The 26053-nt window shown below is 39.5% G+C and overlaps 1 protein-coding gene across 1 annotated transcript in view; it reads right to left on the reverse strand.

Annotated features, from left to right (window-relative positions):
* Positions 1-23883, reverse strand: part of PIGG (phosphatidylinositol glycan anchor biosynthesis class G) — a 101280-nt gene extending 77397 nt beyond the window's left edge. The window contains exons 1-8 of the mRNA XM_054810491.1: positions 23660-23883; positions 19862-20067; positions 18506-18715; positions 16780-16968; positions 15113-15251; positions 12543-12755; positions 3429-3646; positions 569-850 (exon numbers count right to left, since the gene is read on the reverse strand). Of these exons, the coding sequence (XP_054666466.1) occupies positions 569-850; positions 3429-3646; positions 12543-12755; positions 15113-15251; positions 16780-16968; positions 18506-18715; positions 19862-20067; positions 23660-23819 (1617 nt within the window). The 5' untranslated portion in view covers positions 23820-23883. The remainder of the gene's footprint in view (positions 1-568; positions 851-3428; positions 3647-12542; positions 12756-15112; positions 15252-16779; positions 16969-18505; positions 18716-19861; positions 20068-23659) is intronic.
* Positions 23884-26053: the final 2170 nt, after the last annotated feature.

Here is a 26053-nt window from a genome sequence, read left to right on the forward strand (position 1 = left end):
CAATTTCTTAAACTTAAAAAGTTTAACTTGAAAAGTAGAAGAGACAGATAGATTTTGCTCCCTCTGTTACAGTTTCAAAACTATTTTTAAAAAAGCATTAAGAATATCAATATAAGAACGGGTACTGGCAAAGTATTTTCTTAATAGTCTTAAAGCATTCATGTCTGTGGTATTTGGAAAAGGACAAATCATCACTGGTGCATGCTGTTGCAAAATACCATACATCTTCTTTTAACTGCAATTGTGAAACATCACTGTGTAACAACATAAAATTAGCACGGACTGTAACTGTTTCTGATCTCATAAAATCAACTGCAAAATAATTTACACTAATGAGAACATTTTTCAAAGTAATGTGAAAATAAGCACCTCTACGATCTTCATTACAGCAATCGGTATCATGCCACAGCGAACACACCACATTTCGATTACTATTTTAAATTATTCAAATTACATTACAAATAACAATTTCTTTAAGTATTCACACAGAAAATTTTTATAAAACTTTATCTGAAAGTGTGCCATAAAAAGCAAAACATTTTGAACCATAATTAACGAATGCTCTCACCTTCAGTCGAAGTCTGGAATTCTCAAAGATCTTTGCAATGGCAGATAAAATACCGCACATGAGTGCAGAAATCAGCATCATCACTCCAACTGCTGTTAACCAGGACATACTGCAGAAATAGCATAAACTTTCTGCCGATGTGCATACAATGACGTGAACTGCACACAGCATCAGACACATCAAGTAAAACAGCAGAGAGAATAGTGGAGGGGAAAGGGGCACTTCAAATTCTGCCTGGCTGCTCAGGGCTTTTGGAACACTGAGCAAAAGCAGCAGCAGAACCTAGAAAAAATTAGATAATTAATACTTAAAGAATTTGGGTTAGCTAAAACACACAGACAGAATTCACACCAAAAAATCATACTGTTAGTATTAAAAAAAAAAAAATCCAAACTATTAAGAACTATGCTGGATTTTTTGACCCCAGTAAGGTATTACCACATAAATGGGAAAATTAAAGATTGTGTTAAGGGCTTGGACACACAAGTTGCAGAGTTTAATAAATTACCGTGTACCACCCCACCTGTGGTAACTGATCATATCTGTGAACTTCATTCTCTGCAAAAGTAAGAGTTTTAACTCCACAATATCAAAATAGTTCTTAAGTGAACAAATTCGATCCATTATTTGTCACCTGTAAATTCCTAAAGCTACATACACACTCTGCCAATGGCCATTTATCTCACAACGTGTGATATACACATACACAGAGATCCTGCTGAGTTAAATAGCCTCCCAGACCAGGGAAAGTTCTCATACTATTACACGAGTGTATGCTGCATTTCAGGCTTATGAATTCTCCCAGTATTTATTTCTTGTACCTCTCCTTACCTCAATTTGATTTATTGGTTTTACTTTTGCTTTGCTGTAACCTGCACACAGATCAGGCAGAATTCCAACTTTCCTCTCAAGTAACTGTAGCAGTGGAGATGAATAATATCACGAATAATTTCTGCTACCCATGTACAAACCTTTACAAGTAAAGGGAAAATTCAGCCACACGCTAAAATGTTTTGTAAGGGGCACAGATGGAGCTAGGACTAGACTGAGCTCAATCAGCTTTAGCTAGGGCAAGCTTAAAATAAATCAAGACAAAACCAACTTTATCAGACCATTGCCAACCTGTAATCTTTCACTGTCACTTGTGCAGACCTCTGCCTAAAAGTTTTCCCACGATACAGTGAGGTATAGAAAAGGACACTAAAAAAATCCAATGCATTGCACTAGTCTTCCTCCTTCTTCATATTCTACTTCATGCAGTTCACTTGGTTATGAAAATATGAGGTTTCACAGTATTAAACCAGCTTAAGTCTTAACCTTTTAACATAGCACTTACAATTAAAACAAAGACAGCACTTATGATAGGCAAATGCTCAAACTGTAGTTATCTACAGATTTAAATTTTTTTTTTTGAGCAAATGCATTGTTAACAATTCATGTCCCAGAAATATTCTTCTCATGTGAAATACAGGATAAATGGCATTTATAGCATAGCATAGTTTGAAGTAACCTGTGAGTTTCCTTACCCTTATTTATTCAGTGAGGGTGGAAACTACATATAAAGACAAAAAGACTTTGGAAAGCAAGGCAGTTTGTGGAGTACTACACTGGAGAAAAGAAAAAAACTCCAGCAGTTTTGCAACAACTCTTACAATGATGCTGAGCAAGCTCTTGTCAACCAACATTTTCATGGTTAATAGCTGCCTGTTTCTTTTGATGAAGGCCCATTGAGTAAAATACCTGAGATCTGTTTCGTAGAAACAGTAAGCACCTACAACTGCATTCCAGAAAAAAAAGAAATCATCCAATGCTTCAGGTCCAAAGTAATTGTCAAGAGCTTGAATGCATAAGTTCCCAAAACAGAACAAAAAAAGAAATATAAGCGCTTCAGCTTTCTGCTGAGCTTTATTTGCCTCCAGATTTGCCATCTGTAGAGCAGGAACAGAACCTACCATCTCATCTCCCAAGGGCACTGTGTAACTAATTCCTGTGACGGAGTAAGCAGAGTGATAAACCCCACTGAGCAGTCATTTCAGATGTACTCAGTACACAGAGAATAGTCTTGTACAGCACCACACACGTGCAAGGACTAAATTAAGCTTGTAGTAGGTATTTCCACCCTAGGGAACAACGCTTATTCTTACAAAAGTTGACACTCATGTCATCTAAAAGGTCAGTGCAAGCTTTTGTACATAAAAGTTCAGTATCCAGGCATGGTATCCCTTCAGCATAGTTCTGAAAGCATTACCACAGAGAATATTTCCAGCATTTGAGATTTGCCCAAAACATCAATTGCAGAGAACCACTTAAATTTCTGGACATGGGATATCTTATCTTTATTCCTACATGAGATATGAAGTAGCAACCCAGCACCTTACAGTAAGTATTTATTTCAGGGCTTTACACCTATCAGCATGAAGAATAATTCCTGAAATTGTGAAAATTGCCCACACAAGGTATTGCCTGTTCTGAGCAGCTACGCTCACTGTTAGATACAGAGGAACAGGTAGGAACAAACTTGCCAGCCTTTTTTTTTTTTTTTTTTAATGTAGTAAGGCTGCTCGAAAAGTAGAAGGCTAACTAATATGGCAGTAATTCAAGCTGTAGCACATCTGCAGATCTACTGTAACTAGTTACACCAAAACATAAGTAGCTCATATCAAAAGCTCTCTTGAATAATTTTAAAGGCTAAGTTATACTTTTAAAAGACTTAACCTCATCCAAGCAGAAAGTAAGCCAACTCTAAGAGTTCACACTCGGTAATTCTAGAGACCAGTAAAAGTATATGCTAAATAGTCACAAACCAGAAAATTTTATGTTTGTGCACTTAGCTTTTTCACAGAAAGATGTATTTTTGTACCTCCATAATGATCACAGTCCCCACCATCATTGAATACATGTCATATTGTGCCACTTGTTTGCTTAGTGAAGAACTCAGAGTCTTCAGGGCCTCCAAATATTGCTTCAGGACCTTTTTGCCAAGGTTTAAGAGTATTTCTGAATTATTCCCCTCTAAATATAGTTTGATCCAATTACCATGGGACTTTTCTGCTATCTTAAAATGTTCATATCCAGGATCTAAGGAGGGAAAAAAAAAAAAAAAAAGAAAAGCAGTAAGAGGACCCATGAACAAAGAAGGGTAAATTAGACATGTGATCACATTTTTGTATTTGCTTGTGTAGTATAAAAAAATTGCTATGGCAGTTGAAACATTTTTCACATTTAGAAAGTTACATTATCTTCCTGCAGCAAGATCATAATGAGCCAGTTACTCAGAATAAAAGCAATTAGTCCCTAACCTGATAAAATGTCAAGACCTCTAAAAGTGACAAACATATTAAAACATCCATTTACTCTTACAAAAGGTTTCCAGGACAAACTTATTCAAATGATTTAAATCTTGAAAAAAGTCATGTTCTCCACTGGAGCCACTCGTTATCCAGGTCATATTGTACAAGCCAAGCGGGAAATGATCTAATAGCTGATCTCTAGAGGAAACATCAAAGGACACACAAACCATATTAGGAGTCTTGATTTTGCTGCAAAGCTAATGAGCGTCAGGTGGTAACACAGAGTTAAACACACAGGATGTGAGATTTTGAAGCAGTAATATAAAAGTTAACAGCTGAAGTGAACAGTTTGGCTTTAGGCATTTGGACTATCTGAAGCTGATGCAAAGCAATCGTCAGCAGAGAAACTTAGTTATAGTGTAAGGACAGCCCACAGTCTAACTTGATGAAAAAAGAGAAAACCTGATGCTGCCACCAACCAATGGAAGGAAGACTGTTGTGGCAGAAGGTGATTTCATGATGTCCTATCTACATCTAAAAAAATTCTGACCTGAAGAAAAATAAACAAAAACCAAACCAAAACCAAACTAATAATGAATTAAGAAAAACTCATAAAAAACCCCAACCTCCAGGACACAGATGTGTTGTCTATACCTAGGTGATATATTAATCAAAACTACATTTCTACAAGAAAATACGTTTAAAGGGGACTGCAGGTGAACACATGTGAACAACACATAGAAGACTGTGGTCTGCTTTCAGAAATGGGGATGAGGACAACACTAGCATTAGACTACGTCTCTGAAGGAGTAATGTTAATTCAACTCCTTACATTTCATAAATAAGGAACCACTGAATTCTGCAGTTTCAGGTTTTAATGTGAGTATGCTTTCTAATATAGGTACAGAGACATCATTGCTTCTTTTCTTTCTGTCTTACACTGTAGAAACACGTCTGCATTACTCTCTTCTCTCTAAATCTATTTTAAAAGCTTGAGTGAGGGCAACAGGACACACAGGAAAGAAGCAAACAGTTAAATCCTACATTTTAGAAATCCTTTACAAATACATCAGCAGTAGCTTTTCTCCTACATGTATTTCCCCTCACTGGTTATTCCACAGAATCCTTACTTTACACCAACTGTTCTGGTTGAAACCTGGCAAAGGGTAGGTGTGGAGAGGCAAGAATTCAAGTCGATTCAAAGGACACATGAAAGTACTCTACTATTTTATCCTCCCATCAACTACTGTTGATTTTCATCATCAACCTTCCCATTACTAAACATTTACACAAAAAGCTGCAGCATGAAAAGCTGAGTCTTGACAGCCTTTTTACTTCCCAAAAAAGATATATTCAGCAGTGACAATAACCAGAGTCTGGAGGCGAAAACAGATGAGCATCATTTTGTTCACACATTAAAAAAAAGTAAACACTCACTACAAGCATAAAGGTTAAAGAAATTAAACCAATTTCTGCAAAAATTATTATTATAGAGCATTCTATTCACATAATGAAGGTTTAATTTCAAAAGCATTTATTTAAAATACATCAATTAAGTTAGTTTCAGTGCTTTATTGTAAATGTGGCAAATGGTGTTGTCTCTGAAAGCACTTAAGACATATTTTCCCTCTTCAATTTATAGGTGTACCACCCCATACTACAACATGTCATATGATATTTAAAATACTTGTCATTGACTATAGTATATAATCACCACATAAATCCAGTTGACAACAAAAGGAAAGGAAGAGTATAATTTTCAGAAACTTCTATCTCACTGGACATTATACTATGTGTAAACATTTACATATATCCATATTTTTTGCTAGAAATAAATGTTTAGTTTCACTTCACATTAATAATCCTTGCTATTTCCCTGCAATTTCACTTGAAAGTTAATGACAACTTAAGGGCCAAAAGGCCAATTTGGAAATTTTTATATAATAAGCCTATCACTGTCTTCCCATCTTGCAATCCTTACCTTCTTAGCTAAAAGTAAGGCAAAACATTTGCTGTACAGTTTCAGAAGACAAGGGTTAAAGCAATGACCAAAGTAAGTTTGATGTCATGAAGACTTAAGTTACAGCTTGTTTTTAGTCCTCGTAGACCAACAGTGTGTCAGACTTGGAAAAAAAGCAGCATGTTCTTTGTTAATTCTTTTCAGCAAACATACATTGTTAAACTCGGAAACATTTTTAATTTTATTTCAAGTAGAAGAAGATGAATGAAGTATTTCTATTCACAAGTCTCGTACAGTTTTGAAAGAATTCTGCTTACCATTTGTAAGCCTCTTATCACTACAAGGCACTTTGTGATCTACTACAGGCTGAATTGAAAATGAGAATTTCAGAAAGCAATGTTTAACTCAGAATGTCCAGTCTGGTCTCCCAAAACTTCCAACAGACTCCAAAGCATGCTGATCCTACTATGCAGGAGGCTTGCAGATACCTGCTGGAAAGTACAAGTCAGCCAGCAGCAAACACTTGTATATCGAGATAGTTGGCAGTGCTCACGGAGACTTTAATTTCCCTACCATAGTTCTTTGAACAGTGAATTCCCTAGAAAGTTCCTCTTCCAGTATATTTGAAATAAGAGTTAAATATTCTTACTTCTGAGGAAATCCAGAAATGATCATCTAAAATGAGTTTTAATGAAACAGAGATTTGACATGACACTATTTCATTAAACAGAACATCGAGATGAGTCCAGGTTGTATTTTGAAATCTAAATAAATTCTCTCTACATCTGCTGCTGCTGTTCTGCTCCCTTTTCATGTTTTTTGCCCAGTCTCCCTCTTCATTCCTTTCAGCATTTTTATTTCGCTCTCATCTACCTCTTTCCATGCTACTTCCCACCAAACCCATTCTGTCCATGTTGTGAAAGATGACTGTTCTAGTCAAACCCACATTTATATCTCTGATATATATTAAGTGAATGATTTAAAGATCCCGCAGAAAGGAATAAAGGACCACGGTTACCCAATTTCCTTTGAGAACTCCAACAATATGTGTTCAATGGCACAGCTGTATTCCGTAAGTACAAAATAATAAGGGTCACAGACTGTCAATTGTTGGAGAAGCATTTTGGTAACTGGTGAGTAACATTTGCAAGTCACTCCTGCATGGGATACTCACAAGACAAGTTAAATTTGAGGCAAAATTCAAAGCAAGCTTGCCCAGTTACAGGTTTTCCAAAGAACTGGCAATGGTTTACTTGCATAGCATTATACTAGCATTTTCTGCTTCAGCCTTCCTCCAACATTATCACAAACAAATGGCTATGATTCCCAAGCATCTGTCTGATAAAAATTTTACTTAGTTCCAGACACATGCAGCAATCATTTAAAAAAAAAATAAAATATAAAAATAAGAAAAAAAAAGATAATATAAAAGCGACTTCTCCAGTTTCAGTATATAAGTTTCCCAGTAACAATCAAATTATTTCAATCAACGCATGCCTCTAATACAAGTACAGGATTAATTACAAATTGAAAAGTGGACACTCATTTTAATAATAACATCCAACTTGCTCTCAAGCACAACTCTTCATTCCACTGTGAAGTGCCACTCAAAGAACCAATTCTAGTTCATCATTCAAATGAATGTTCAGACGTCCAGAACACGAGGGAATCATTACCAGATACCTACAGCTGCCTACCTTACACTGAGGTATGAACTCGCTCAGAAACCCGAAGTGTGTTTCTAGATAATCTTCCTTTCAGCTTCTTCATTTTTGCCAGCTATTTTTACTCTCCTTTTCCAAACTTTTTTTTACCTGCATGTGTCCATTTCTATCAAAAGAAAACCTAATGCCTCACATTAGCATTTATTAGCATCTTTCAAAGTCTTTTTCAAAATAATCAAGCCCTTAGTCGAGCTTCAAGTTTCTCATTTCAAATTCAATTTACCTTAAGATAGGTTTAACCATGAAGATTCCTTTGTACCTCAATAATCAAAACCCAAGTCCCATGATATGCTATACCACCTCTTGGTTTGAAAATGCATGTTTGCATGAAAAAACATTGAAAAAAAAAAAAGAAAAAAGTTACTGAGCTGCCTCCATTCTGCTCTTTATTAAATAGATATACTTAAAATACATTTGAAGACAAAGATATTTTTGTGTACTGTTGCAGTTTGTTCTTAACATTGGAGTGGCTGAATCCAGGCAACTCCATAGCTTCTTCGTGAAATAGCATGTAAAAATCATTCTGCCTTTTCATCTGACTGCGATTCTGTGATTCATCTCAACTGACACCTGACTTCATCTTTTTGCATTAAAAAGGAAATAAACATTGTCCAAAAATGAATGTATACATTATGCTATAGCTTAAAACGGGTGAATCTTTTCTTACCATGACTCAGTTATCATGTTCAAGGTACTAACAGCTGGTGCCCTATCTCTGTGCTGCAAATTATAATACTCTCCACAGGAATTCCATCTTTTCCCCTTCAGAAGAACCTACTCTTTATGAGCTGAAAATAATAATAATTAAAAAAAAAAAAAGCAGAAAGGCTTAGGCTATGCCTGAAAGTGTATTTCACTTTAAACTAAAGCTTCAGTCAGAGGCATTTCTCTCAGTAGTCAACTGAAATTTTATGATCTATCAGTTGTTACTAGCTGAGAATCGGCACTGGGAAGTTCAAGCCTGCAGTAGCAAATGTGAGATGTATAATTGGGTTATCTTCTGAGGTTCCTTTCCCTCAAAAAAAAACCAAACTGGCAGCACACATTGTCCGTGGAATTCAGAAATGGTATGGACCAAGACTTGTCAGCACAACTCTGATGAGTGTCCAGATGATCCACAAATAAGAACCAAAGGCACAGAGCAGGGTGAGGTAGAGAAGATTGCTCAGAACTGTGTCCAGTCAGGTCTTGAATGTCTCCAGGTATGGAGACTCCACCACCTCTCTGAGCAACACATTCCAGTGTTTGACAACCCCTATATATATATACACATAAAAGTTTTCTTTTATTTAAACAAAACTTCCTGTATATCAATTGTAGTGCCCACTCCCCCTTCTCTATTCACCAGGCACTACCAAGACGACCCTGGTTTAATCATCTTTATTCCTTGCCATCACGTATTATCTACATTGATAAGATCCCTGCTGAGTCTTCTCCTGTACAAGCTGAACAGTCCTAGCACCCTCAGCCTCTCCATGTATGACAGATGTTCCAGTCCCTTCATCGCCTTCATGGCCGTTCGCTGCACTCACTACATTATATCCATACCTCTCTTGTACTGGGGAGCCCAGATTTGGGCCCAGGACCTCAGATGTGGTCTCACCACAGGTAAGGAAAGAGGAAGGATTGACCTGCTGATGACTGTCCTCTTAATGCAGCCTTGGATGCTTTTGGCCTTCCTTCCACAGGGGTATATTGCTAGCTGATGTTCAACTTGGTGTCCCCAAAGACCCCTTGTCCTTCTCCACCAAGTTGCTTTCCAGTCAGTCAGTATCCGATCTGCACTGGTGCATGGCATTATTTCTTCCCAGGTATAGGATTCAGCATTTCCCTTCGCTGAATCTTAAGAGGTTCCTGTCTGCCCATTTCTCCAGGCTGTCAAGGTGCCTCTGAGCAGCAGCAGAGCCACCTACTACATCAACCACTCCTCCTAGTTTTGTGTTGTGTGCAGACTTGCTGAGGGGGCACTCTGTCCCATGGCCCAGGTTAAGCTGAAGGAGGGCAGAGATAGATTAGATATTAGGACAAAAATTCTTTAATGTGAGAGTGGTGAGGCACTGGAACAGGTTGCCCAGAGAAGCTGTGGAGGCCCCATCCCTGCAAGTGTTGAAGGCCAGGCTGGATGGGGATTTGGGCAACCTATTCTAGTGGAGGGTGTCCCTGGCCAGGGCAGGGGGGCTGGAACTGGATGATCTTTAAGGTCCCTTCCAATCCAAACCATTCTATGATTCTACGATAAATGAAGATGTTAAAACAGTATTGGCCTTTGCCAAGCCCCACGGTGACTGGCCTCCAGGTCGACCTTGTGCTGCTAATCACAACTGTGTCAGCCCAGCAGCTGAGCCACTTTTCAGTCCACTTCACTGTTCAGTTATCTAGCCTGAACTGCAACAGGATGGTTGAAGCAGCATATGAGCACCACGGATGGTGAACATGGGGCTTCCTCAAGTTGCCTGAAGACCTACTAGTTCTTCCCAATCAGACTGTCTGTAGCAGACACCCATAACAATATTGCCCATGTTGGTCTGTCCACTACTCCTGACCCAGAAGTTCTCAACTGTTTCATCATCCACCCCCAGACAGAGCTCCATGCACTGCCACTGCTTTCTCACATAAAGGGCAACTCTCCCTCCTCACCATCCCAACTTACAATCATAGAACGGTTCAGGTTGGAAGGAAGATACCTTTAATGATCCACTAGTCCATCCCTGCCACCATGGGCAGGGACACCTTTGACGAGATCACCACTCGTTACTGGTTTCCACTTGGATGTTGAGCCATTGAGTATAACTCTTGGACACAGCCAGTTTCTTCTGACTCCATTTATCAAGCCCATATGTCTCTAATACAGCAGCAAGAATGGCGGGGGGGTGGGGTGGGGTGGGCGTATCAAAGACCTTACAGACGTCTAGGTAGATGACATCCATAGCTTTTCTCTTGTTCCACTGATGCAGTTACTCCGTTGCAGATGGCCGCTAGATTAGTCAGTAACAATTTGCCCTTGGTGAAGCAATGTTGGCCATCTCTAATCGCCTCCTTGTCTTCCCTGTGTTTTGATATGCATTCCAGGAGGATCTGTTCCATGATCTTACCAAGCATAGAGGTGAGGCTGACTGGTCAGTACTTTCCAGGGTCCTCCTTTTTACCCTTTCAAAAATGGGGATCCTTCCTGAAGATGAATCTGATTACTAAATATAGTGGCTACTTTGCAAGATAATCCCTTTCCTATAGGAATCATGACAGATATGCATACATATGTATGTGCCTGTAGTGAGATAGGTGGGATGGTATTTAGAAGCAACCCAAAAGGGCCATTCATGCATGCTTTTAAACTACATGCAGCATTAGCCACTGAGTTAGTGACATTTTCTTTAGTATTTCTAGGGCCTGAAGTATCCACATCAATCAAACAACACTAAACAAACAGCATGTTTCTTTTCCCTGTCAACCTTAATTGTCCCGACCAAAGCGTTAAGCTACAGCCTTGCACATCTAGGACACTAAAAACAAGACCCTCTAAGAAGTTTACAGCAACAGAGAGAATTCACCTAAAGTAATGGTAACCTACCATTACTTGGATCTAGTTCCATGTTATTGACACTTTCCATTACTGAAAGAAGAGAAGCTCATCATGGATGCTTTGCCTCCCAATCCCTTTCCAGTAGGGTAGCACCTCTAATAACAGTTTACAGTCAGAAGCAAGTAGCATAAAAATTTCCCACATTTCCATTCTCAGCAATTTTGATTTCACTTCTCAGATGAAAGCTACAAGTTGAAATTAAGCTGTTCTCAGACAAAAATAAAATGAAAGTGAAGACATAAACAAGAAGCTGGTAGAAATGTCAGTCTGTTTCACCAGTGCTTGCAGAAATACTGTTAGATGGAGCTTTGTGTTGGAATTTTCAGTAACACAGCCATATCCTGAACTTCACCAACAGGGCAAGTTTCCTCACTTGACTCAAATGGGTTAAGTGAGGAAATCTGTGCAGAAAAAAAAAATACCAGAATAGATGGAGCATGGGTCCTGCTATAGACATGTTGCTACCCTAAGCAGCCTTTGTTTTCTTAGACTCTTGGACAGGGTTTACATATGATTAGAAGCCATGATGTTGACAGACAATTAATTCTTGACCTAAAATGATCATCTTGCTAAACTTTATGTTGTTACCCACTTTAATTATTCATAGCTATAAAATGGCTCTGCATTCTCATCCAGTTATTTTAATGATTCAACAGATTATAAATCAAATGACAAGGGCTTCAAGCTTCACAGTCACTTTAAGGCAACATCTTCTAATGTTCATGGTAAAATATTCTCCTTCATCCTCTGACTCAATTTTTTTCACATAATTATCATATTAACTTGCTTACTTATATTGCAGTTCATATCATGCTTCCTAACAAAATACTAATTTAAAAAAAAAATTGCTAGGTTTGGTTTATTTTTCCACTTGTTTTTCATTCTTTCCTCCAAATACATGCACACATATATATGCACACCTATGTGTATTTTTAATAAGCAACTTTGCAGTTCTCTAGGTTCTCACTCCAAGCAAATTCACACATAAGAATGAAATAAAAAGATAACTTACCCTAAATTATTTCCCAGCTTTACTTGAAGCATCTTTTTATTTAAACAAGAAAATTCACTCCTTTGTGCTATTCCTCCAAATAACTCTGAATCAATATATATGTAGGATACCTCACAAATAGCAGGTATGAAACCACTGAGATTTAACTACACTGGCAGTTTTACTTTAATCTTACTCTTTCATCATCATTGCTGCTCTTTTGCCTACTAGGAATAGTACTGGTCATTAAAAAAAACTTTATTCAGAGGCAGTGTGCCACAGCAAGTTACAGTAAAGCCTGAATTCAGTATCATTTCTCTGAACATTGCCCTCAACAGAATGGCTGATTTGCAGTGCCATGCTAAAAGCCCAAACTGTGTTATAAACAACCTCCTTTCATACATGTAACTTTTTTTTTAGCTGATTTACCTTTTTCATATGCAGGTGTATTCTCTTGCAGCAGCCTGCTAAGCTGGAACCCATTCAAGTGTACAAAACGTAGTTGTTCTCTCATTGTCTTGCCTCCTACAACTGGCAATATAAGATTCCCAACACTGTTTCTTGAAATTGGTAGACCAAGACCTACTGCCAGCGTGCTAGCTAAATCAGTTTGTTGCACAAGTTCAGGTTGGGTTAAAGGACCTAGAATAAATAAAAAAAGGAAAAGAAAAGAAAAAAAAAGAGAGAGGAAAAAAAGTATTTCAATAACAAGCCCATTCTATTTCTCCAGAGACAGCTGGCATCTTGTTAGTTTCAAAATGTTTTCATTGGTGTTAGGTCAGCTATTTCAAGTGATCTAAAACATGAATGTTATACAAGTACAAGGAAGAAAAGAGATGGTCCAGGAGATCACCTTAATAGCAAGTCACAGCCTACATCCTAAGAGGGTTTGATAACTTTTACATGAGAAAGAATAGAAAGCACTACAATAGACTAATTTAATGCATGAATGAAGAAGCTGACAGCATTCTACAAGCTTCTCAATATAATGACAACAGCTCAAGATTTAATTAATATCAGGTTGCTACGCAAACAGAATTGGAGGTCAGGTAAAGAATCTTGAGGCCCGAATCCATGGTTCTGTGCAGGCAACCCCAGTGATTTTTAAAGGATTCTCTGCAGGATCCCATTACCTTACTGCAGTTATTAGGATTAGCCTTCAGTCCCACAGCCATCTACACACATGAACGATTTCACTAACATAAGTGACCTTTTGTTTAAGATTGCCTTGTCAATTGTTTCTTTGTGTGCTTTGCTAGTTACATAACAGTGTTTTTCTATTATGCTGTTACTTCATTCTCTTTGTAACTCCAGGCATTGGGTGTTTGGACTGAAGTACAGTACAGAAAGAATTCTATATATAGTGTTTATTAGTCTCAAGGCTCCCTTCAAGAGCATTAAAACTTCTCTCATTTCTCATCTAGCTCTGATTAATCCCATACTTGTATAGAATGCCATCTATAATCCCTAAAGCCTCTTTGCATGAGTGCCTGTATGTCAGCAGTTTTCAGATTTCATCTTTAAAGGCAAGTTCTTAACTGGTTAAAAAAAGCCAAACTACCAAATGCATTTAGCCAATCATGGGTGACACATCTCTGTAGAAGGCTACACAAGTAATATTCTGACAGCATACTAAATTCAAAAGCCCACAAGATTACTATTTTAAGGTCTACCAAATTAACCACAGTACATTTTGTTTACAGTAGGATCATAAGGAGTAGTCGACAGAATTCTGATTACTGTAGCAATGCAAAGCTAGCTCCTGGATATTTACATGGGCATCATTAGAAATCACAAACTTGGTCCCAAAAGACAGGTGAATAGATATATTTCACTGTATTGTAAAAGCTGCATTTTTGGTTTAAACCTAACAGAAACTAATCCCAATGAATAAGAGATTGCATTTACAGAATCTACGCTCATGTGGCCTGGTTGTCCACACATACCAGTGACATTTATAAAGCAAAAACTTACCTGAGAGCTTTGGTCAGCTCTTGACTTTGCTTTGGTTTTATATATAAACTGAAGAGTTCAATGACTCCTCCAGCAATGCTTTCTAATGCAACTGGATAACAGCTTTATAAATGACAAATAGATAAATCTGCTTCCACTGTGCTGCAAGAACCTCCAGCAAGATAAACAAGGCAAGTTTCTCCAAACAGGCTTTAAAAGTAAGGAAATCAGATGGAAATGAGCAAGAGGCAGAATGAAAGGCAGAAGAAAGAATTATTTTGAGAAAATATTCACTCCAGGTATAACTACATTTCACCGATTCACTCAGTCAAGGAGTTTAAGCAAGACTGTACAGATTAGATTACAGATTCTCTACCGCACCATTCCCGTCTTGACTCTTACCTTAAGCTGTATTATACAAGTAGAAAATGAGTTTCAGAAACAAATTCACATCAATGATTTAAAACTAACTGCCCAGCCAATACAGCAAATATACTCAGGCTCCAAATTCTTTCCTTAACACTTAGCAATCAATAGTGATTTTTCCACTGCGGTCACCTCTCATCCCTTCACAAGAGCAATTCTTCCTCTTTCCTGTTACTCTCAGCATGAGAAACTGTCATTCATTCCCCTATCCTGGCTGTCTGAGGGACAAGAATGGAGGCCAGGGAAATATTCTGGCCAAGAAAGACAAAACTTAAAACTCACTTCAAATAGGATTTTACTTCTAATTCTATCCATTTACCAGCATCCCAGGATCCTGACAACAGATCTCATTAGCTCTCAACACTCAAGTAGGACGGAAGTGCAAAAGGTTATCATCTGAGAAATACCCAATTCTCTCAGTGGTTACAAAACTTAAGTCATGGTTTCACCATGACATAGATGCAAAATGTAGCTAAAACCAGAGTTGTAGCTCACGCAGAACGGCTCTTGCCAGATACCTGTAGAACAAATCACAGCACTTTTCGGGAAGAATTCTAGAGCCAATATAAATTAGAGATGGCAATGTGTTCTAGAAGAGGTCAAGTTTCTTTGACTCTTACCACTTCTCTTTTCAAAAGCAGAGCTGATAAACAGCAGCGGTGTGTGCACTTCTCCTTCTGAAGAACCACCATGACTACCTGTTTCAGACATTCCGTGATCCCCACAAACAACTAGCAAATTGGGCGGAGAAGCTTCTTCCTGCAAGTCACAGAAATAAATTTAAGTTACAGTACAAACAAGATGTGTATATATAATGCTTCACTATCTTTATCATTTTCACACATTAGTATTTCTCAAAATAAATTCCATTTTTTAAACTGACTCACAACACCTAGGGTGGATTACAAGAGATGTCTGCAACTAAGTGTTATGCAGTAATATTCATTTTTAATAGTTAAGGCACACATACGTATCTCACATACTTGTCAGTATGTTGCAAAAAACCCAAAAAAGCTTTAAAAAAATCCTCTCATTTACAGAGTCACAAGAAACTGACTGAAGGATTAAATAAAGGTCATCATACTGTGGGGAGAAAATCAGGAGTCCAGGAGCAGTAGCATTAACTGAGAAGTATTCCCTCCTCCATTTCTTCAGCTTCACTGAGTTCTTAATATAAATGCTAAATTATTAATAGTGTAAATATTAATATAATAGAAATTTAATATAAAAAGATAATCCTCTTTCTAATAGTATCTAGTCTCTCAAGTGCTTTTGGGGTAGAAATCTGACATGACTAGTGTCAAATGATGTTCTTCTGAACAAAAAGAAACAGAAGTATAAGTGAGACCTGTCCAACAATATTGAGCTAACAAATCAAAGACAGCAGAAAATAAATATTGTCATTACATAACAATGCAGCTTTTTGTCATCTCTAGTTATTACCAGTACCTGTCATATCTAAAATTAAAGTGCTTTCATTATTTCTGTATTCTAAAGCTGAGATAAAAGCTTGCATATAGCTGGCAAAAGCAAAACATACTAATGAACTGCAGCAAAACTACAGCAACGTTCATGAGACTATAACTTTCACAAGCAGGATTTAACCTCTCTTTTCATACAATAGTATCCATTAGTCTAAAAACACTACTGAAATTTTATGAGCAGCTATTCTGAATTGCAGTTGCCAAAAGCAAACAAGAAAAAAGCTTCAGGCCCCTTGGAATTAGGACTTGGTATTTCAATGTCCAGACTACTTAGATAAATTACCAAATCTGAATCTGTTTTTAGATTTGGAAATACAGAATGTTATTTATGTGCTACATCTAGCATAAGAAAAACACTGTTTATAACCATTATTTCCATTTGAATCTTTTCGATATCTAAGAATTAGCTATGCCTTCACAATTGCAGAAATCAAAGCCATGGCTATACATGCCCATTACTCCTTCTGCTGAATTTCATTACTAGAAAGGACACCAACCACCGTTTTAATTCATGAGTGATAAGAGAATTTTGGCATGCATTCCTCTCCTCTTCCTGCACACCAACAGGAAGTTATTTCCCACAGCTGTTCAGAAGAGACTGTTAACAGATGTTACTAAGGGCAGCCAGTAAATCCTTAAAAATGCTACGCTATATGGTTAACTGGGGAATGGCCAGGGAATGTAAAAGACAGAAGAATACCCTCTTTGGTCTAGGAATAAACAAGCTACCACCCACAAATAAGGAAGCATTCTGAAGTTAGTCCACAACTAACAGACATTGATCCAAAAAGGAGCTATGTTACCTTTGAAAGAAGAGAAATATGAATCTTCTTCAGAATGTTATCCATTTCACGAAGTTTTGGTCCCACTAATGGGCTGTTTGGCCCAGTCATATGTCCAATATGGTCCAACCCCAGGTAATGTAGTATTAGGAGATCCCAGTCTTCTCTCTTTAATACTCTGTCCAAATGCCTGGTAACGTTATCATCAACCTCAGAAATAAAAGGAAAACAATTAAAAGGTAAAAATATTTCCCTCTTGTAAAAAACATAGAAAAATTAGATTGCACTACCCATGAAAAATCTGTAGAAGCTGATAAGAATTACACTTACTCACAGTGTTAACAATAAAAAAAAAAGAAAAAAGAAAAAAGAAAAATCAGATTGATTAGTTCAATGCCAGACAGTCCAAAAAAAAAAAAATCTATCTTACTAGACAGATTCTTCACCCCATTTCACTCTTTTCTGGTTATGAGGCATCAGATTACGTACAAACAGAGAAAATGGTTGCCATGCTTCCACAGATACTTTTGAAAACTGTTTCAAGACATTTTCAGTCACTTTCATCCTTCACACTTCTAATTTGTCATTTCACAAGAAGTAGGTACAGGGAAAAAACTCCTTGGTGCTTGGAAGCACAGGGGGAAAAAACCCCACTCCTGCTTTTTCAACTCGATTATTGCAACTGTGCAAACACAAAAAGATTGTACTTGCTGTGAGAAAAAGAACTGACAACATAGCAAGGAAGAAAAACTATTTGAAAAGTGCTATCTGGGGCCTAACTCACGTGTTCCCCTGCTTAGGTTGACAAGCTATTTTTAGTTGCATATATTTCTCCCTGAATATTACAAATCCTTTACAAATTTCACATGCAACACAGCTTTGTTGACTCTGGATATAACTAACTAAAAAATTATAAAAAGCTGTCTGTGTAACGGACTACATTCAGAAAGTATAAAGACTGCATAAAGAGCATATATGCATGAGAGCCATACAATTGCAGAAGCAGCAGCATGTTTGCATTTTTCCACTCCATGTTGAAACTTCTGCAAGTCTTATTAGAGTAACCAATTAGACGTGTCTTCCAATTCACATGTTAGACCTATCTAATTTCCTTAAACATACTAAAATACTTACGTCAGTAGCAGCAGGTCAAAAGCCCAAGCTTTCACAAATCATAAAGGTTCAAAATATGAGCTAAAATTGCCGAACCATTTACTCTTTTAGTGTGCATAGAATAAGAATTTTCTTAATTTGCTTCATTTACCTTTTATGCTCCCTCTTTGATAACATACTGAAACACTACTCACATTGCAACCACAAAAGCGATACACTACAGAAAGCATGCCTCTAAGAGACCAAGATTACATATTAATAGGCCATTTAAAGATGGCACATACTAACATAAATGTGATAGCAAACTGGAAACATGGATAGCAGAATTTTTAAACAAAGCAAGTAGTCTAACTTCCTACAGCAACATGTTTTGTGAGAATATCATACATTTAGGAAAGTTAAACGGTAACACACTGTTTGTTACTATATCATCGAAACACTTTCCACAGCATACATATGAGGGACTGAAATGCTTAACTCCACATTGAGAATACTGAAAACACATATCCAATTTTTATTTAATTGCCAGGTTTGTATTTCAGAACAAGGACAGTTTTATTAATTCATTCTTAGAAGTTGCCACTATGTGTTTATACTCACATTATTTAACTTGGGATTACGTAAAGTCTCTCACCTCTGTAAAGTCTGACACGAAAAAGGATGTTGTTCCATCATATTCCATGAAATGCTTTGGAAACAATTTAACCCAAGTGTCATCACCATAAAAGATTATTCTTTTCCCAGCTGTTTTTGCCTGCCATATCAGATTGTCATCCAACAGAGCTGGAGAATTGAGGTTCACAATAACATCAATGAAACCAGGTATGCTACCTGTCATCAAAGCCTACATAAAACAGGAAAAGAGACATATTAACAGAAACTAAAATGTCTTTCAGTACTCAGCAGACAGTATTAGCGTAAAGGAAGCACTGAAGCAGAGGGTAGAGAAATTACACTTTCAATAAAAAAACATAATAAAGTAAAAGAACACATGAGCTGCCATGCCACACTACCTGCCACAACATAGTGCTAGGTCATGTCAGAGATAATAGCTGCTTTACAGAAAGGTAAAAATACTATTTGCTTAATTAGTGGACAGCAAAACAACTTTGTATGCCAGTTGAAATTTGCTTTATTTACTCATCATAAAATCACCAAAAAGACAGTTTAGGAGACCTAAGTAAACTGACTTAACACAACAATAGCAATGGTAGCACATTCAATACAGTGATTAAGAATCTTCTGGAAAATGCAATGAAGTCTACCTATCAAGAGTTACCAGGCTATTTCCCCCTCACTCGCTCACCAGCCTTCTGGCTGACCTGTCAAAGCTCGCTCACTCAGTTTCTTCCATGAAAGAAATGTCACTTGGATCCACCACTGAGAAGCCTTGATGATCAAATATTTTGATTACACAGCCACAGTTCATCTTTTAGTTACCTAGAACTTGGCACAATTTTCTTTTTAAGCTATGCAAAAACTTCCCTATGACAAATTTACACTAAACTGGATTTCCTATCAGAAGTTACAATAACACAGAGAAATACCAACAAAAATGTTCTTGGATAGAAGACAACTGGAAAAATTGACAACTGAGAGGCTACTGCCTTCCTGTGATTACAAATTAAAAAGATTATGTTGATCATTTAATCCTGCACTAGGGCCTTAACTGCCCCTAAGTGATTCTCACAGACCTTCCCACCACAAAGCTACCAAATAAAGCAATAAAACAAGGCTAAGTAACTTAAGTAGGAGCTGCCACCTCTTCCTCTTACTCAGCCTTCAATCCCTGACCTGCCCTTTCCTGCACCTCAGGGCCATGGAAAATCAGGACTCTATCACATGCACTACCACAGCAAAGCGAGTCTCAGCCACAAATTGCAGTAACACAGAAAACCTGTCCTTTATGCCAACTCTGAGCTTATGAAACAACCCAGCCTTCAAAATTTTCTCAAATGAAACAACCCTAAGTGGAAAAAAAACCACTTGCCTTAATTCGAGGCATAGTCACAGTGGGTGGCTTCGCTTCAGCAATGAAACTGTAGGATGTCCCTTTTTCAACAACTTGTGTAGTATATGGCATGAACTGTTTACCTTTGGATCCAAACACAAAGTCATCTCTCAAAGCATCTATCAGCACAATGACAACTTTTTTGAAAAGTGGTGGTGGAATTTTGGTCCAGTTAGAAATCTTTCCTAAACAACAAAAAAAAGGGTATATAAAAGTCATCAACAAATTTTAACAATGGCTAGACAGAAGTTAAAGGCCAACTTCACCACAGAAATAAGTGCTTCCAACTTCTTCCTTAACTTTACATTCAGAAGCGAGAAGTTGCAAACAATAGCAAACATGAGAAGTAATCAGAGGAAGCTGAGTTTTCAGGTCATCCAGCACAGGAATGGCACAACAACAAAAAATCCAATAGAGCATCTAGGAAGGAAAACAAAATGTGAATGGAATGCATGATGTGAAATTGGGAGAACTACAGAAAAGCTACAAAATGGAGAATGTTCAAAGGAAGAAGAAGGGATAGCTGCTGCCTTCTCTGTGGTTAATTTACTAAAGCTGAACTACATATATCTGACAGACAACTTTTGTTAGAAACAAGATGCAGCATTCACCTGTGCTAATACCCAATTTTGCACATCAGAACATGTCTCAAACAATGCCTCTCAATTAAATCCCACCATAAGACAACAGGAAAATTACAAAGAAATAGACAGTTTCACTGAAATTTGAAGGGAAAGATTTGTGCACACTTGCGCCCTTCAAGGTAGAAGACTGAATGCCAGGACAGTTTGGTGATGGCAGCTGCAGGGCCAAAATCCAATTCCAGAATCCCCTGAACATGCTACATGGGCAGGCACAGCAAAATGCTGTTGTGCATCAGGGAGCGGACAGTGTCAGGCCTTCAAGCCCACCTCCTTCTCTTGTATGGACTTAATGCCGGCCACAGTAACTCTTCATTTGTATTGCGCTTGGTCCACACAGTGACATTTAGCTTTCACAGCAGCAGTTTTTGGCCCAACCTCTACAGGTCCCATATCTCTACCAGGAAAAAACACAGAAGGACAAAATGGAAGCAGAATGGATCCTACCCACAGATCGCTATTCAGACCACATTGTGGTGAATCAACTTCTCAGTACATGCATTATATAAATTTAGGGGTTTTACACTCCTTTAGGGTAAAATGTTTTTGAATAAGTGGTTGACAATTTTGAAAGGTCACAGATGATGTTACGTCTAACAAAAGAGCCTCAGAAAAACACCTCTGAAACTGTATTTTTTGCTACATAGATAAGCATCAATAAACTGACATTCAGAGACCCCTTACTGCTAGTGATTTTTCCAGATAAGGAAATTGGGGAGGGGGGCACAGCAGGGAGAAGAAGGAAATCTCAACAGCAACAAAATGCTAACTGCCAGCAACCCTGATTAAAATGATAATGTTGTTTTTCCAGGACTTGAATTATCAACTTAGCAGGCATGCTTTGGCTCCCAATGAAAACCGAAAAGGCACAACTGGATGTACTGTATTGTTAGTTAAGTCTTTCTCATAACTTACTCCTCTTCACTGGCTTAGGGAAACAAAACTTGCTGGACAACAAAAATGTTCAGATCACAAACAGACCCTACTCAGAAATCCCTCCTACAGTGTTATTCATCAGTAAATCAAAGTATTGCGAAGTGCAAAGGAATTAGGTGTTGATTACAAGCCATCTGAAAATACTGATTGTAAGACAGCTAAAGCAACAGCTTGTGCAACTTCTGGCATGCAGCATGCTTATTTATCCCTGCTATGGTTATTTAGAAAACAGTTACTTTAAATGAAGCTGAACTTCTGTAAGCAGTGAACAAAACCACAGGTTCTACCAAAAACTTGCCACAATGATGTGCTGCAAGGATTCGCTATTATACAAGCAGCTACACAATTTTATCAGTCATCCCACAGGCAAGACAGCATTAATTCAATGGCGGTCTGGGCTCACAAAGTGAAACATTCAGGAAATACAGAAGCCCCGAATAAATATTCTTTTCTGAATACATCTAAAGTAGGCTGAAAGCCTGTACCACGGTTTCGTAAGCAATCCCCTGCCTTTAGAGCTTACCATCCAGACCAAGAGATCTCTCTGAGAGTAAATTGTAACCCAAGAACTACAGAAAGGAAGTATTCTTCAACTGTCACTCCATTTTTGCCTACCTATACCTAGGATTACTAGTGACATGCCTAAATTTAAACTGTTTGTAGAGCCCTGTGGTACACATTTATACTTTTCAACTCAAACCAGTCTTTTCAAAACCCAACTGTCTGACATTTCCCTCCCACCCCAACAGTCTCCCTCTATGTTAATCTCCTGCTATTAATCACATGTGAATGCAACATTTCACTCACAGCAGCCTATCAAACATCTCTGACAGTCTTGGTAATCTCCACCTAAAAAGCAACCTGCAATTTGGTAGCATCCGCTCAGGTCTGTTACCAGATTAGATTCTTTCAGCCTTCCTGCTTAACTGATATCAGCACACCACACTCTAAATTACACAACCTTCTCTTCCCTCCACTGTTTCTTGCAATTTAAGTAAGCCTGTCCCAACATGCATGACATCATATACTTTGGAAAAATCATCAATAACAAGCAGCTAAAGACCCAGTTGGGCAGTTACAGTCCTGTTCCACCAAGTTAACCACTAGATGTCCTGAGTAAGAGCTTTGTATGAGCAAAATACTACTCAATTTAGCTGTCCACTGAACCTGAAGTTTCACCCCACAAGCTCCAAGCACTGGTGAAGAACACTCCTTCAAGTACACATTCCTCTTCTTCACATTACTTTTAATAGAACTTGTGACTGGACATATAAGACTGCTACGTATCAGCACATCCTCTACAAACTCTTCATTAAAAAGTTGCTCAAAACCTTTGGTTTCAATTTCAGCTAAGGGATACAGCAGGACCTGTAGAGACCACGATTTCAGAGGAAGAGTAATGGACAGTAACATTGTGTATTTTGCAACCTGACTGGACTGTGAATCAACTGCAGTTGATTTCCTCACCACTTAAGTGTTAGTCTCACTAAAGTGGCATTCAGACTCTCACCCAGCACTGTGAGCATCACAAAAACAATGATTCTCCAGCACATCAGAACCAGTAAGTTAACAGAGCAAGCATGTGAAGTAATATAACTGAAATGGAGTTATTTAATGCAAACAACTTATCATGAAAGAGTATGGCTGCATCAGAGATAGGGAAAGGGGAATAAAACAACATAAAAGCATACCCCCAAAAATGTGACAGATGATGCATCAGGTCTTTTGTGACCGTGAGCAGACACTGCTGGCAGTGATCGATAACTACACACAAAATTAGTTAAGTTCTAAACTATTTCGGAAACAGGTCTGGAAACACAATGGCGCTACAGAAAGCCGTCCTGCAGCACGGAGGGGCCTCACGGCACAGGGCTCGCACCGGCTGCTCCTGCCTCTGCAATCTCACAACCCAAGAGACACAACACAAACCGGCGGCAGCAGACGCAATGGTGAGGGGCAAGGCGCCCAGCTCCGAGGGGCTCCGCCGTCCCGGCCCTCTCCCTGCCGGCTCTGGCCGAAGAGCGGGGCACAGCCGTGGCCAGCAAGGCCGGGCCGGGTCGGGAGGTTACCGCGGCAACCGTTGCCCGGGGCAGCGGGCGGGGGTGGGAGTGCGGTTGCCCTGGTGACCGGGAGCCGCCAGTGCTGGGCCGCGGGGGAGGGTTGCCACGGCGACCAGGGAGGGGCGGGCTGCTCGGGTTACCTGGGCCGGGCGGGGCCGGTTCGGCGGGAGGGTCGCCGCGGGACTCTCTGCGGGGCAGGGACCTGACGGGCACCGGGAAGAAGCCGCGGAGGAACAGCGCGACCCCCAGGGCCTCCACCAGGAGGCAGGAGGAGGCGAAGACACCCGAGCGCAGCCGCATCCTCCCACTGCGGCGCCGACCTCTGCCAGGCCCCACTCCTCCGGCTCTCCGAGGCAGCACCTGCGGCGCCCCGCCCCTTCCCTCTCTCCCCACCCCTGCCCATCTGCCGACCAACCAGCAGCCACAGTAAGTCTCCACCGAGGTCTACTATTGGCTAGCGGCCACCCAACCTCTCCACGAGAGGTGTGACCCCCAAACCGGAAGTAGATTCCGGCACTCTCACCCATGGTGAGCCGGGGGCGGGGCGGGTGGGAAAGTGAGGTGCATGGTAGTCCCTGCTTTGTCCGAGGGCTCGGCCGAGCCCCGCGTCCTCCGGCGCTCGGGCAGGTGGCGAAAGGCCGTAGCATTCAGAGATTGCATCAGCAGGCTGTGTCGGGCCGGTGAGCCGTCCTGGTGAGCTGCCGGGCCCTGCGGCCTTCCGCGGCCCTGCGGCGGTGAGGTGAGGCCAGGCCGCCCCGCCTCGGAGCTGTGATGCTGAGGAAGAAGTGGCGAGATGTCAGGGCCTCAGCTTCCCAAGAGTAACCTGTGTTGAGAGCTGATGTTTACTCCGGAAACTAGCATTGCTGTGAGCTGCTTCCTCTAAAACACAGGTTTGAAGCCTGAGGTGTAACAACAGCGAGATTTTATGTAAAGCTGCAACGAAGGGTGCATGGCAGGTGAGGAGGGAAACTTGAGTCAGTGACTGTTGCAGGTGTTTGAAGAGCAGAATCTATTTTCCCTTTTTAATGATGCTGAATAGTAGCAGTCTTTTAACCCTTCCTTTCCATTGGAAAGGTAATAGACTGTAGCAGGTGGATCACGGCAAATGAAGGAGGAGAAATGAGGTTTTAAAAGGCTTTATTTTTCTGGAAAAGGAAACAAAAGTTGTTCTGCAAAGTGAAGCCGAGTGATACTGGTCTCACTATGCCCATTGATACAGGAAGATAGCCTCAAAACTCAGAATTTCATTCCCTCAAACAAAACTGCTTCTCAGATGTTCCACCTCTTTGCTAGAAATACATGGTATGGTTTTTTCGCAGCATACATAATGACCTAGCTTTACCTGTGGGCAGCATGTTTTCCTTAATCTGACAAGTACAGTGTCCCCCACCAGCCACGGACTGCTGGTGCTAGTCACCATTCTGGGCTTAGCCCATTGTGGTCTGTTACAAGCTGCAACAGCTTGATGCTGACGTGGCATCTAACCTGTTTATAGCCATCCTCCCACACCTACGTATGTGTTGATGTGGCTCTACAAGCACCATATAACTGGGCTCCAGAGCAGTTTTCCTGCTGGGCCATTTTCCTTGACACAAAGTAAGATGTGTTTTTGTGTAAAGACAGGCCAAATGCCTTGTACCATGCTTTCAAGAGTGTTTTCCCACTTAGGCAGGTCGATTTGTGCTTTTACTGCCAGCTTTTACTGACCAGCTGTTCATACTGGGCTTTGCAACAGCCGTCACTGGGCAAAGCTGCTTTGATGTGAAAAGCATGTGTGAATGGGTTTGGGATAAAAGCTTCATATGACTTCATATCCCTTCAAGTCTTTCTGAGGCCTCCAAATACAGAGAAGAAATCAAGGACCCCATGCCCAGTGAGCTCATGCTGCTTACATGGGGGATTGGGTAATACATCCCTGAGCACAGTGCTATGTTAAGGCCACAAGTAAGTGCTTTTTGTGGTCCCTCTCAGCCACCTCCTGCTTCTACTCAGACTGCTTTTACCATCTCCATTTCGTAAGAAGATGCAAAGCCATTGTGTAAAAAAGAAATTGCATTTTTGTAGATAGAGTTTGGTTGTTTCTTTCCAGAAGCGAGGCTTTTAAGGCTCACAAAAGTTAGTATTTGGTAATTAATTGCAGCTGACTGTGGACAGTGCAATGAAATTGTGCAATGAAAATGTGCAAGGATTTAAATCACTAGGAAAGGGCAAAATGAAACTTCAGGTTTTTACTGCAGGCCATTTTATGTGTGCTTCAAGCTCTAAAATGTCTTTAGGTAACACATCTCAAAGTTACAGTATTTGTATGTCCAGAAAAGCTCTGTTTGTTACTTTATATGTGCACTTTCTACTTTCCTTTAAACCTTGAACTAGTGAGTGAGTCTGTCCAAGCAGAAAATAAGAAAGAGTAACTCCATTAACAAATTGTCCTGGTTTCAGCTGACATAGAGTTAATTTTCTTCATAGTAGCTAGTATGAGGCTGTGTTTTAGATTCGTGCTGGAAACAGTGTTGATGATACAGAGATGTTTTTGT

Source organism: Grus americana, chromosome Z, assembly GCF_028858705.1.
Source record: "Grus americana isolate bGruAme1 chromosome Z, bGruAme1.mat, whole genome shotgun sequence".
NCBI classification, from domain to species: Eukaryota; Metazoa; Chordata; class Aves; order Gruiformes; family Gruidae; genus Grus; species Grus americana.